Here is a 14,664-nt window from a genome sequence, read left to right on the forward strand (position 1 = left end):
AGTACAAGGTATTGTTTCTTTATTACAGGGAAAAGGGAAATCAATTTAGAAATCTGAATTAATTTGATTAAAATGAAGTCTATGGGAGACAGACCCTGTAATTCTGAGCTCTCTGGATAAGGGGAATCTAGATAATGGATCCCATACCTGGATATTCAGTATGAACTTGCAACCAATGCTACTGCCACCTCTGGACATCCAATTTACTACTAGATTTATTTATTAATGATAACAAATGTTTAAAGCAGTCAATAACACTTGAGATTTTAATACCGTCTGACATCCCAAAGTGTCAGTATCACTTTAAGATAAAAAAGCCAACTCTACTTACCTCTGTAGAAGTCAGAGTTCTTTATAAATAAGGTGCTATTCACAATGGCCAAAATCCAGTACAAGGGCAGCAGATAAAGAATGCATACTGCACCTAGCAGCAATCCATAGAACCTAGAAAAGAGAAATATACTAATAAGTTAAAGATATTATGAACATTATAGTTTACCAGCAGAGAAAGTACTCTGGCCTTAAAAATACACTGCATACGTTTACATTTTTGACCCTGTGGGGAGCTTGCAAGCCGATGCCATGCCAGTGCCCTGAACTAAGGAAGATATCAAATGAACATGTATTATTTATATCCAATGAGAGGATAGGAAGCACATTGTATGCTCATTTGTTTTTCAACTGGCAGTAAAGAAATATATAAGACATCTTACTGTTGAGATATACAGGCAAGCTCATAAAAAAACGAACCACCATTAAAAAAAATAGTCAATCCCATTTATTTTACTGCACATCTTTGACCAGTACTATCCAAGCATTGAAGGCACAAATAAAGATCCTTAATCCTAAAAAAGTAATTTTCCATGTTGTTAAGATGTTAGAAGCCTAGTTAATATAAACATTATTATTACTGGCGGTTAGTTTTTCAATTTCTGGCTGTTTTTAACAGGAAGATGAAAGTTACATTAAAGCATGTTTATATTTTATGCACAGTCTTATTTAAACATATAAAAGCCATTGAAGCATGTTTATTGCAAATATCCCGGGTGCTTTGGAGGCAGGTACTTTTTGCCCTGCAAGGTTTTGCGGAGACTAATCACTGGCCCTGTGGAAAGGCCAGCTCAAATGTATTACAGGATTACTTAGTGATTGCTGAAGAGTTAATGATAAGGGTTTATGGTTATATAATCTGCAGAATTTAGCAAACACAGATACAGAGAGTCCCCAACAGGGATATGGATCAGGGCAACTATCCTAGGACCTGCACTCCAAATAAACAACAGGCAAGTTGGATTTTGTGGTCCAAGGTTCGGGCCCCAATTTTTTTTTTTTTTAGGATGCTTTCACTACTGACACAGACCATATGGGGTGGTTAGACATAGAAGAGGTAATAGGAGAATTTAACCGTTGTTTAAAAACCCCTCCTCCCCACAGCCTTTCGGTGCATGCATAGTGGTTCGGGACCGGAAAAATACTCCAACTGCGCTTGCAATGAAAATGCAGTCAATGCACGAAGTTTACTGGAGAAGAAGAAGGTGGCTGCCATAAACTCTGAGGCCAGAATCTGCACGGAGGGGTGAGTAAAAAATAAGGGGCATTTGCCCGGGGGGGGGCAGGTAGGCTGGGGGGAGGAGGGAGGGGGGTCTACCCAGGGTGGGGGGGGAGGGTGTTTTTTTAAACTATGGTTTAATTCTTCTTTAAGAATTGCTCTGCTAGTTAAAGTGTTGGGGTAGAGAGGAGGTGCCTGGGGCTTTCAACTCATTGGGGGTCATTTATCAACACTGGGCAAATTTGCCCATGGGCAGTAACCCATGGCAACCAATCAGATTGCTGAATTCATTGTTCTACTTGCAGCTAGCTTTAAAAAGCTAATCACTGATTGGTTGCTATAGGTAACTGCCCACGGGCAAATTTGCCAGTGTTGATAAATGAGCCCGATTATGTTTTCTACCCTACTCTGTTATAGGTTGGTGTGATGAGCCAGGGTTATTGGCCTTAAAGGTACAGTAGTATCTTTTTATAGTCCATGTCTTCATACTGCTTATGAACTTTACAGCCAACAGGATGTCAAAATCTCAGCAACCAAAACAAGTGCATAGTATGAACTTGTCAAAAACACTGCACTGTAAAGCAGACCACCACTGGTTGTTCAATCTTGAGGTCTATATGGTCTGACTGCTACCTCTGCTAGTCACTCAACTTGTCTAAGGTACATCTACCACCAACAGAAACAAGTGTGCTGCACTATTTTAAAGTTACTACCGCACAACTGACATCCAAGTCGAGAAGTACACATTTCAAAAATATTAACGTGAACATTAACCACACCATTAATATTTCTTGTATATTAACCTGCATGCTTCACACAGCACAGTGCTGGAGATGACTACCCAGGTTAACATGATTGGTTGCGGCTACTTACTGAAACGAGGCAGCAGGATTCTGCCAGTAGAGGACTTGATAGACTCGTTCGCAACTGCCACAAATCAAATTCAATATGCTCTCCAAGTGAATTAAACTACAAGAAAAAACAGCAGGAATAAAAGCAAAGTATGAAATGCAGAAGACCTATGACACACAGTGAAATAAACTGGCAGTAACACCATATTCCCCTGTGCCTTTTTCGGGCAAAAAACTGGCATAAATGGTCACAGGCCATTTACATTCATATTAATGACAGGAGGCACCGGGGAGCTCCTCCACCAATACTAGGGTCACGGACTACAATCACTGTGTACATCAATGTGTAGGAAAACACAAAAAAAGCTGCAGCTCTGAGACTATATATTTTTAAAGGGACATTATATAATTTTGTAAGATTTTAGTATTTTATATAAGTCCTGTTCTTAGCAGCTTTCAAATGAAGGTCACTGACCCAAAATGGCCAAAAAAATCTACTGATGTGTGAGGTTACAAATTCATTGTTATTGAATCTTTTTACTACTTATCTTATTATAAAGGTCTGGTCTCTCTTTTACACCACTGCCTGGTCCTGGGGTAAATTCAATCCCAGTAACCAGACAGATCCTACAATTCTAAACTGGAGAGAATAGCTGCTGACAAAAAGCAAAGTAATTAAAGTAATTAAAGAATAAAATATTAAGTAGAAGTTAATTTCAAGATGAACTGCCATTTAAAGGGATTCTGTCATCATTTTTATGGTGTAGTTTTTATTTCTAAATGACACTATTTACATTGAAAATAATTCACTCTACTATGTAAAATGTCATTCGTAACCCAACAAGTGTGTTTTTGTAGTTGTAATATTGGTGTGTAGGCAGCCACCTTGGGTCATTTAGGCTGGGCATGTGCTTCCAGAAAGAGCCAGTGCTGCACTCTGGAACTGCTTTCTGTCAGGCTATTGTTTCTCTTACTCATTGTAACCAAAGGAGTCCCAGTGGGACATGGATTTTTACAATTGACTGCTGTTGTTATATCTACCAGGCAGTTTATCTGAGTACAATTCACATGACTGGGGGCAACTGGGAAATGGACAATATGGCTAGCCCCATGTCTGATTTCAAAATTAAATATAAAAAAAATCGATTTGCTCTTTTGAAAAACGGATTTCAGTGCAGAAGTTTTCTGGAGCAGCACTTTTAACAGATACATTTTGAAAAAACATGTTTTCCCATGACGTTATACCTTTAAGTGAAAATTATTGCCCTTACAAAAAAGGGAGATCATTCTAACCAGATGAAAGACAGCTGTAGTTAAACCAAACCACTGCCATGCCCAATAAGCGAGTTGGTAGTTAATAATTTAGAGAGAAGGGCGCTAAAGCAATTACCCATTTTAAACAATAGGATGTTTGTTTCATTTTTTCAACTGGTAGTAGAGTGTTAAAACTTATTTGCCAATTGGTAACTATAGGCACTTATACTAGTGCAATTTGATCATGAGAGAGTACTATTTCAATACCTGCTTCACCCCTTTAATAGGACAGTTTCAAGAAAAAAAATGGATAAGCCAGACTTATATATATATATATATATATATATATATATATATATATATATATATATATATATATCTGTTACGAACACTAGGAAATACTAACTGTTTAATGGTGAAATAAAAGGTTTACTTGGGTGCTATTATTTATTTTTTATTCTGACACCAAGTTATCAACTGACTGGGCAATTTAAAATAATTGCACAATAAGCGTCAGATTTATGAAGAAACACTATAGGACTTACTACATAACCTATACTCACTTCACCAGCACCACAACACAACAATTGGCTTATGGATATAAAGGTAACCTTTTTCCTTCCTACACATAACTTGTTTACATTTAGTGTGGTTACTTACAAACTTTTAAACTCTGCCACCGCTTCTTGGCGAGAAAGCTTAACTTTCTGTAGCTCTTCCCGCCGTACACTGTAATATTTTCTTCGGGCGAGTTCAGGCTCAGGAATGTGGATTTTGGACATCTCCTGGAGGTATCCAATTAGAGCCGGTATTGAGATGAATAGGGCACCCACAGAGAACCAAGCCACTGAAAAAAATAATAATTAGATAAGCAAAAAGTCATTTTTCCACTCTACAACGTTCATGTTACTTTTCTACTCCACTGCTGGTGATGCACCATTCCAAACAATAGCTACTGTGCCTCCTTAAAGCTTGAGGTTCACCTTGTGGATGGCTCACCTCTAAATTAACTTTTTGTATGATGTAGATATTGATATTCTGAGACAATCTGCAATTGGTCTTCAGTCTTTAATTTTTGTGGTTGTTATGTTTTTGTTTGGCAGTTCTCCAGTTTGGTATTTTGCCAGCTGGTACCTAGTGTCTTATTTAGCCCAATAACTAGGCAGTGATTTGAACAAGAGATTGGAATAGGAATAGCCAGATAAGTAAAAATAACAATCTGCAGCCTTAGAGAACAATAGGTTTTTGTCTGCCAGGGTGAGTGATCCCCATCTGAAAAAGCAAATAATTAAAAAAAAAAATAAATAAATAAACAATGAGACTAATTGTAATTACATAATTATATAATGCACTAAAACAGACCTAGCATCCTCTAAGCTGCCATGCTCCCAAATATCTGGCCTTCCAATGCAGAGCTGCATTACAGGGTTGGCTATTGATTTCTGGTGTCTGACTCCCTGATGCATATAGTCAAGCAGCAGCAAGAGCTATGGGAGTATTATTCTAGTTTCAATAGTGCATGATCAACAATCAGCTCCGGGGTGGGGGTGGGGGTACTGAGCAGTAGTGATGTGGCCAAACATGACCAATCCTGTTGTCCTCCTCTGCATTTAAAGAATAGGTACAGGGGGGGCAAGGCCGTTTTTGGGAGCCCCCTTTGGTGCAGTTTGAGTAGGAGCTAAAATGTATTAGGGGGATTAGCTCTCAATTTGGAAATTTGCATTATTTGGAAAATCCTAACAGTGAACATACCGTAATAAATCCCCTGCCTGTACTACCATCCCTTAGTTGCGGGGGGAATGGGCCCTCATCTTTCTCTGCAAGGGTAATTCATCACATTTTCATTAAGCAGGTGTTTGTACTGAATCCTTCTTTTGTTTATCCGCATGTATACTTATTGCGAGAGGGATTTACCTATATACAGCCGACACCAGCATGTCTCCTCTGCTCAAAAGGATAATGGCCACATGTCAGCAGCAACTTGACATCTCTTCCTGTGTCTAACAATAACTCAGCTGGCAAAGCAATGGATACACAAGCCTACTGTAAGTGTTTTATGATGACAGGGTAAAGCATACAGCCTTGCCTGTACATAGAAGCAATCATTAATAAAATCCAATAAAGCAGCAGGTGTGCACTGTTTTTCCTTCGCACAACCCAGTTAGGGAAATAAACAAAGGAAAATGAAACGTTTCATTAAGTCGATTTTTGCCCTCCAAACATTTTTCTTGCACAACTCAAAGTACAGCAGTAGCTTAAAGGAGAACTAAACCCTAAAAATTAATATAGCTAAAAATGCCATATTTTATATAATGAACTTATTGCACCAGCCTAAAGTTCCCGCTTCTCAATAGCAGCAATGATCCAGAACTTCAAACTTGTCACAGGGGGTCACCATCTTGGAAAAAGTCTGCAACACTTACATGCTCAGTGGGCTCTGAGCAGCTGTTAAGAAGCTAAGCATAGGGGTCGTCACAAATTATCAAGCAGAAAATGAGGTTGGTCTGTAATATCAGCTAATGCTACAGGGCTGATTATTAAATTCTGATGATAATTGCACTGGTACCGGGCCTTCATGTAGTATTTATCTGTATTCATTACTAATCAGCCTTGTATTGTGACATTTCTATTATATGTGTACTATATATTGTGAGTTCCCTCAGCTCAGTAAATGACAGCAGCACAGAGCATGTGCAGTGAATCAGCAGAAAAGAAGATGGGGAGCTACTGGGGCATCTTTGGAGACATAGATCTTCCCTGCTAAATGGCTGTGGTTGCCTTGGCCTGGTACAGAAGCCCAAAACATAATGTACAACATTTCTAGCCTACTAAGCTTTACTTCTCCTTTGAAGGAGAATTAAACCCTTTAATAAAAAAAACTTTACCCCCACCACACGTACACCCCCCTTCCTCCTTCCCCCAGCCTAACTGGCCCCACGGGAAATGCCCCATACTTTATACTAAGCCTCTGCGCAGATTCAGGCATCGGAGTTCCTCGCAGCCATCTTCTGGGTCTTCGGTAAGCTGACTGGGAGATCGGCATGGCGGCGCATGCGCAGTTGGAGCAAATTGCCCGTTTGTGACAACTGCGCATACGCCGAAACTCATGAAAATTGACGAAATGCTGGAAGAAGATACGAAGACCCAGAAATGGGTGGGTGGAAATGCCTGTCTGCGGTATAATGCAATGGGAATAAAGTTTGTTTACCTTGCTACACTTCATTGCACAGTGATGATATATCTACCAATTAATAAAAGTAAGAAAACAAATACAGGTGTGGGACTGGTTATCCAGCATTCACAGGACCTGTGGTTTTCCGGATAATGGATCTTTCCGTAATTTGGATCTTCATACCTTAAGTCTACTAAAAAATCATGTTGAAATAAATCCAATAGGCTGGTTTTGCTTCCAAGGATGAACTATATCTTAGTTTGAATCAAGTACAAGGTACTGTTTTATTATTACAGAGAAAGGGGAAATCATTTTTAAAAATCTGGATTTAGATAAAACGGAGTCTATGGGAGACGGTCTTTGTGTAATTCTGAGCTTTCTGGATAAAGGGGTTCCGCATAACAGATCCCATACCTGTAGTGGTCTTCTAAGAACAGATTGTGTTGTATTTTTGAAAAAACAATGTGTTTCTAAGCAAAATATACATACAACGCTGTAATACACAAATAGCGCTATATTAATATACATATTTTATTTCTTCAAGTTTTTTTTTTTTTTTTATAGTAAATCCTTTTTTACAACCAATTGGACAAACCCGCTGAACAGGATTCTGACAAAGAACAAAAAAAAGACAAGAGTTTCCAGTTTACCTTCATTTAGGGTTAGCAGAAAAATATTTAGTGTGATGCAGGTAAAAACTGAGCAAAGGGGCATCTGCCACCTGTGGAAAGAAAGAAATGTTATAAACAAATTGTTCATAAATATATATATATATATATATATATATATATATATATATATATATATATATATATATATATATATATATAGATAGATAGATATAGATATAGATATATATCACTGTACATACATACAGTATTGACACATGCAGTATAGAACTTTTCTGAAGAGCTTCATGTGAGGTTTTTTTTATCGGATTTTTCACCGATATGCCACCTTGAGGTGGACAATACTGTTGATACAACTGTTCCCTTGGAAAACAACTGAATCATAATTGCAGCTATGCAGGCCTTCACCCTACTACTGTATCATCCCACAGGTGCGGATGTTTTCCTTGCTGTTTAAAGGACCAGTAACATCAAAAAAACATTTTTAAGAATTCGTTAGTATACATCGAAATATAAACACCGACACACATTAAACTTTTACATTGCAAAGCCTTTATTAAAAAATAACTTACTGAAACTCCACTTCCTCTCCTCTTCAGAAACAGCGATAGAGCGACCATCCATCCTGCAGCAATGGTGGGAGCAACAACAAGCGCTCTCCGCCACCCCCCACACGCCGCAGACCCCCAGTCAGCAGGGACCTCCATCACACAGGGTGCGGGGGAGACAAGGGGCAGCAGGACTCAGAGTCAGCAGCAGCACACCTAGTGTGCAGGGACAAGGCCAGCGCACGCCGGTTTCGTGCCAACCGCAACTGCCCCATAGATCATCACAACCAGTACCAGTACTGCTGTATCAAGAAGTGCCAGAAGAAGAAGAAGCTGGCTGTCAATCTTGCCGGCAGAGCGCGCCAGACATAGGGCAGCCAGGAGAGATAGCCAGGGAGAAGAAATCAACTGCTGCAGGATGGATGGTCGCCCTATCGCCATTTCTGAAGAGGAGCGGAAGTGGAGTTTCAGTAAGTTATTTTTTAATAAAGGCTTTGCAATTTAAAAGTGTAATGTGTGTTGGGGTTTATATTTCGATGTATACTAACGAATTTTTTTTAATGTTACTGGTCCTTTAACAATGACACACCAGACAAGAGCTGCAGCTAATACATAAAATGGTGCATTACCTCAGTAGATATTTGATTCCTTCCCATGAATCTTTAATAGGCTCCAAATATATTTCTATTCTCTTATAGGAGACTACCAGGTTGAAGAGGTCAAATGCCCGTGATTTGGTGGTGCTTTGTGGAGACTCCGAGTGTGATTCTGTCATTGTTGGGCTTCCCTCCGACCAGCTGGAACCCGCCAGAGACGATGCATCTCTCTCCGCTGCCTGCATTCTGGAAACAGTGAATTGTTTTTGTGTAATGTAGTATTAAAAATAGTCAACAGCCAATTCTTTTAGAACTATGTAGATATTGGAAATAGCTTAAGATAAGTTTAGTAGTTTCAAACTTTTAAAATTACAGATCACACAGGAGTACATAGCAGCTGAACTAAAAACTTCTCATAGGACAGGACACAAATAAAATAGTTTTAGGAAATAAACTCTATTTTTATGCAGTACAGCTATACTACTAAATCTACTCAGTCTTGAGAAGGTTTCCTCTGTAGGCAGCAAATTAATTTTTTTTTATTTGACAAGGATGTAGCTAAGAAGCTATAAAACCACCTCCAACAAACCTAAAAGCGAATATGAACCCTTCATAAAACTGTTCCACTGTGCCCTCTAAAGTGGATGAACAAAATTGACCCTTTAAATTGCTCCCAATTTCACTGCATTGGGTACTGATCCTGAAAGTGTTTTACTCTTTAGTCCCATAAATACAGTCAATACTGAAATTATCTATTTTGTAACCATGACAAGCAGTTGTTACCAGTAGGTCTGAGCGACTTCACCCTAAAAGCAATACAAAGATTGAGATTCGCGATACGGAAACCCATGATCCAGAAAGCTCCGAATTAAGGAAAGGCTGTCTCACATAGGCTCCATTTTATCCAAATCCCCATTTTAAAAATGATTTTCTTTTTCTCTGTAATAACAGCAGCTTGTACTTGATTCAAATTATGATATAATTAATCCTTATTGTAAGCAAAACCAGCCTATTGGGTTTATTTAATGTTGAAATGATTTTCTAGTAAACTTACGGTATAAAGATCCAAATTACAGAAAGATCAATTATCCGGAAAGCGCCAGGCCCCAAGCATTCTGGCTAACAGGTCCCATACCTTTATTTGTCTATTTTTCTGTACTCTGAAACAATGTAGCAGAAATACCATCAGCACAGAAAATACCAGACACAATAGAAATTACATTTACAAGTCGCATGCAATCAACCAATGGCAATGACACTGATATACTGAAAATCCCCGCCTCCTATAGCACCATATACAGGTATATATATAGCAAATGTGCATTAATATCTAGAACTTTTTCCCAGGAAAATATAGGGCAGAATTTTATGTGGAATGTGGAACACTGCAGCATAGGTGCACAGATGTCCTCCAAATATGCTTCACATTCAATTACAAATAAAAGGTCAAAAGCCAAGTCTATATGTGCCTTTATGTCCTTTATTTTCCTCACTAAAGAAACAGCTAGGTTAATGGTAAGTGCTTAAATACATTAGCTGGTGTTTGTAGAAGTATTTATACAAATCAGCACACGTGTCATTGCTTTGTAGACTGTTTAGGAAGCAAATTTACACACAGCCTTTAAAGTAAAGTGTGGGAAGGATCCAAGGAATCTGATGTGTAATAAGAAGCAGTGTTAGCACTGAAATGCAGTTATATTAACTCTCTGTACCTACACAGACAGTACTAGAACTACCAGCATCATTCCCTACATGAAAACTTTTTCATAAATCACCCTGGTAAAATTAAGGGAATATCCAACTCGGCAAATAAGCCCACCCTAGATCACACCCGAGCAACTTATGCCTTCCTCTAAAAACACATTAAAAACACTTTTAAAGGAGAACTAAACCCTAGAAATGAATATGGCTAAAATGCCATATTTTACATATTGACCTTAGTGCACCAGCCTAAATTTTCAGCTTGTCAATAGCAGCAATGATCCAATGATCCAGGACTTCAAACTTGTCACAGGGGGTCACCATCTTAGAAAGTGTCTGTGACACTCACATGCTCAGTGGGCTCTGAGCAGCTGTTGAGAAGCTAAGCTTAGGGGTTATTGTGAATTTAGAAGCAGAAATCAAGGGTTGTCTGTAAAATAAGATGATGCTACAAGGCTGACTATTAAATTATTATGCTAATTATGCTTGTTTCTGAGCTGATGTAGTAATTATCTGTATTAATTACCAATCAGCCTTATATTCTGACATTTATATTCTATGTGTACTGTATATTGTGAGTGGGTCCCTAAGCTCAGTAAGTGACATGTGCATGTGCAGCGAATCAGCAGAAAAGATGGGGAGCTACTGGGGCATCTTTGGAGACACAGATCTTCCCTGGATTTGCCAAACCTCCCAATCAAAGCTGAGCATGTTCTCAACAGCTTTTTATGGTCAGATGAGCTTCTGCCATTGAAACCACAAGATCGGTGCTTGGTGAAGGGGAACCATTCTTTCTTCCACGTGGAAGAAATGGGACATAATGCTTATCTTGGCAAAAGGAAAATTGATGGGAGCAATTCACCAAAAATTAATTAGTGTAAACATTTAAGCATTATCTGAATATATTAAATACATTGTTACTGGGATATTGTTTGGGAAGATAGTACTTATTTAAAGGGGTGGTTCACCTTTAATTTAATTTTTAGTATGTTATAGAATGGACAATTCTAAGAAACGTTTCAGTCTTCCATTATTTATTTATTTTTATAGTTTTTTTTAATTATTTGCCATTTTCTGCTGACTCCTTCCAGCTTTTGAAAGGGGGTCACTGACCCAATCTAAAAAAACAAAAGCACTGTAAGGCTACAAGTGTATTATTGTTGCTACTTTTTATTACTTATCTCGACTCTCCTAGTAATATTCCAGTCTCTTATTCAACTTCATGTATAATTGCTAGGGTAACTTGAACCCTAGAAACTGCAAACTGGAGAGCTGCTGAATAAAAATTGAAATAACGCAAAAACCACAAATAATAAACAATGAAAACCGATTGCTAATTGGATCAGAATATCAATCTCTACGTAAAACTAAAAGTTAACCCAAAGGTGAACAACCCCTTTTAAGAAAAAAAAAGCAACTGTGATAACATTCGTTACTGGTTTTTGTATCTCTGCACTCCATTTCATTTATAGCCCTGTAGTGTAACCATAAATGCTGCATAGTTATCAGAGTAGCACAGATACATAACAGACACACCAAAGACCTATAATCTGCTTTAGGTCTGTAAAGGATTCCATTCATTAAGTTCTAAAGCAACTGGACTCCTTTTTCATTTACTACTCCCACTTGATTTATATTTACTAGTATTGGATACTGTATAATGTGCCTTGCACAGACTACAACTTCTCTACTGAATTTTTCCAACCTCTAGACCAGTGATCCCCAACCAGTAGCTCGTGAGCAACATGTTGCTCTCCAACCCAGGGCTGCCATCAGGGGGTCACAGGGGGGACAGTAGTCCTGGGCCCGCAGGATTTTGTGTCTAAGGGGGGGCCCGGCCTTGCTTCACTCACTTGATTAGTCAGGCCCCCCTGCTTTCAGTCTGCTGCACAGCAGCTCTGTGCACGGAAGATTTTCTCCTATTAAGAATTACTGTAACCTCATTGGTCCTTTAAGAATAAGTCCCGGTAAATCTGCATTGGGATTGGATCCCCTTATCCCTGCTCTAGACTGAGGCATAGCCAGGCTTATCTCTGCACTGCTTGCTGAACTGCTGAAAAAAAAAACAATGTACCTATAAATGTTTGTTTATACAGTGCCATATATCTATATAATGTTCTGCAAACAGTGTTACCATAAAATGGGAGCAAAGTGCAAATGAGAAAAAAATAGCAGGAGGCTGATGCCTATTTACTATAACACTAATGAACTACCACTTAATTAAAAGAAACATATTTCCGGTTGTTACTGATCCTCAGAGGAGAAGATGAAAACCCAAAGACACAAATGATGAGGGTCATTAACCGTAGGGAAAACTGAATATACAGGTGCTGCTCCAGAGAGAAGTGGCTCTTCATATATTGTTCTATATCTGACAAGACTGTACAGTGCAGGGACCTAAAGGGAAGCAGCTCTCTGCTCAGCACCACAATTCCGAGGGAGCAACAGTTCTATACACTGAAAGGCTTCTTATTGTAAACACTTAAATGAAGCCCATGCCATAGGCACATCGAGACTCTATGTAAGCTGCTCTTTTGACCACCACACTTACTTGTATTCCCGGCCTCCTACTTCCAGTGAGCTGCAGACTTCCGAAGAGAGAGGCAGTTGCTATGGTGCCAGCGCCTTCTTTTCCCCACACAGCTTTCTGTGCGGCAAGTTTTTCGTCCGAGTACAACAGTGTGAGGATTGAGTAAAGATGGGCGAGGGAGTTCAAACATTAGCCTGTAATCCATATACAAGAACAGTGTCCATTGTCCAACACTTCCGCTGTCCCGGATCGCTATTTACATCTCTCACAGCTGTACGCTTCCTACTCCTGTCTCTCACATAATCCCGTCGCCGCAAATTTCATCACGCGAGACTTGCGCAATGACAATACGTAAACTCAGTGACGCATCGCTTAGCTGCCTTGTAGGCGTGACAAGTAGAAGTGACGTATGAGGCAGTCTGTTTCTCCCTATCTTGTATCTTCCGCATTTTTATTATGAGGGGAAAAATAAAAAGACTTTTCCTTCGTATTAGTTCCCCGCTGTGCTTTCCAGTAACCTCTGTTCTTAATTTCATGACAAGTAATGTATAATGTCTGCTCAGATCTCCCAAGTGTTCAGGGAAGAGCCAATTTGAACGAAAAAGTCATGATTTTGTGCAAACTAGGGCAATGTGAAAGTAGTAGTTGAGGGTGCTGCTATATCTGTGCAAACAAGGGGGGAATAAATGCTATTTTAGGGGTGACAATGGGTGCAGGGCCGGATTTACATAGTGGGTGGCCCTTGGGCCGCTGCTGTTTCTGTTTGTCACCCCTGTCCACTCATTGGTGCACTTGCACACGTTTTCATCAAGTTGGGAGCACTGGGGTTTGGCGCTTAGGAAACTTAAATAAACTTGTATGTCATGACCAGCCCCAGAGCTTCCAACCAATGTGCGTTGGGCTTCATGCCACCCCTGGCCGGTAAAAATGATGGTTGATCCCAATGTTATTAATAGGGAAAAATGATAAATATATAGGAAGGACGGTATTTTTTTCCGGAAAACCCTAAACCTTGGTGGCCTTTCCACAAATCCAGGCCCGAATGGGTGAAATTGACCAAAAACTAAAACTGGCCGTGGACATGCAGATTTCTCCTTTTGTCTGACGATAGATCGTCCATTGCAATCTTCCCACCTACCACTAACCATACAGATTAAAGGGGACTTGATTCACAGCAGGAGGGGGTCATTCTTCCACTGTATAGAGCACTGGTAAGGCCCCATGTAGAATATGCCGTACAGTTTTGGTCTCCATCATTCAAACAGGACATTATTGTATTAGAGAGGGTACAGAGAAGGGCAACTAAACTGGTAAAAGGTATGAAAAATCTTAGCTATGAGGAAAGACTGAGCGAAGTTTATTAATGAGCCCCTCTTTTTTCCTAAATCAGATCCACGCTTCTCCTGTACAAATGTAATTTAAGAGACACAGCTGTTGAGATCCTGGATGGCTCCACATGTGGTTAACTTTGCCACTGCTGGGGCATTTTCGGAGGATACTGGCCGGTTTCATGGCATAAGGCCAGTTTGCATGATACCACACAGTTACACAGACTCTAGGCTAAGATTGGGCCACTTACTGCTTAATTACATATTACTTTACAGTGCCAGGCAGGGAAACTATATCGGGTGTCACTGGGGCTACATCATCAAGTGTAATGCTGCCACCACCGCTACAATGCCTGAATTATGTTGTAAGATAGTCTAGGGGAGTGACATGTCCAGCATGCTAGCAAGAGCTAGAGATAAAAGAAGTTCAGGAGAAGAAGCTCAGGATACTGGCCAATATTGAAACTCATCCATACACTGACTACTATTGGCTGCCCACATGTTCA

General features: G+C 39.5%; 1 protein-coding gene across 9 annotated transcripts in view; it reads right to left on the minus strand.

The window, feature by feature from the left end:
• The window catches only part of LOC108697471 (protrudin), a 65,990-nt gene extending 52,826 nt beyond the window's left edge, over positions 1-13,164 (minus strand). For 4 of the 9 annotated variants that reach the window (XM_041571039.1, XM_041571037.1, XM_041571038.1 and 1 more), the window contains exons 1-6: positions 12,852-13,160; positions 8,633-8,845; positions 7,477-7,547; positions 4,315-4,501; positions 2,423-2,518; positions 332-444 (exon numbers count right to left, since the gene is read on the minus strand). In XM_041571039.1, coding sequence (XP_041426973.1) covers positions 332-444; positions 2,423-2,518; positions 4,315-4,501; positions 7,477-7,547; positions 8,633-8,844 — 679 coding nt within the window. In that variant the 5' untranslated portion in view covers position 8,845; positions 12,852-13,160. Of the gene's footprint in view, positions 1-331; positions 445-2,422; positions 2,519-4,314; positions 4,502-7,476; positions 7,548-8,632; positions 8,846-9,653; positions 9,760-12,851 lie in introns of all 9 variants that reach the window. The other 5 variants (XM_041571035.1, XM_041571036.1, XM_041571032.1 and 2 more) reach the window with 3 other exon arrangements.
• Positions 13,165-14,664: the final 1,500 nt, after the last annotated feature.

This window comes from Xenopus laevis, chromosome 7S (genome assembly GCF_017654675.1).
Source record: "Xenopus laevis strain J_2021 chromosome 7S, Xenopus_laevis_v10.1, whole genome shotgun sequence".
Lineage (NCBI taxonomy): Eukaryota > Metazoa > Chordata > Amphibia > Anura > Pipidae > Xenopus > Xenopus laevis.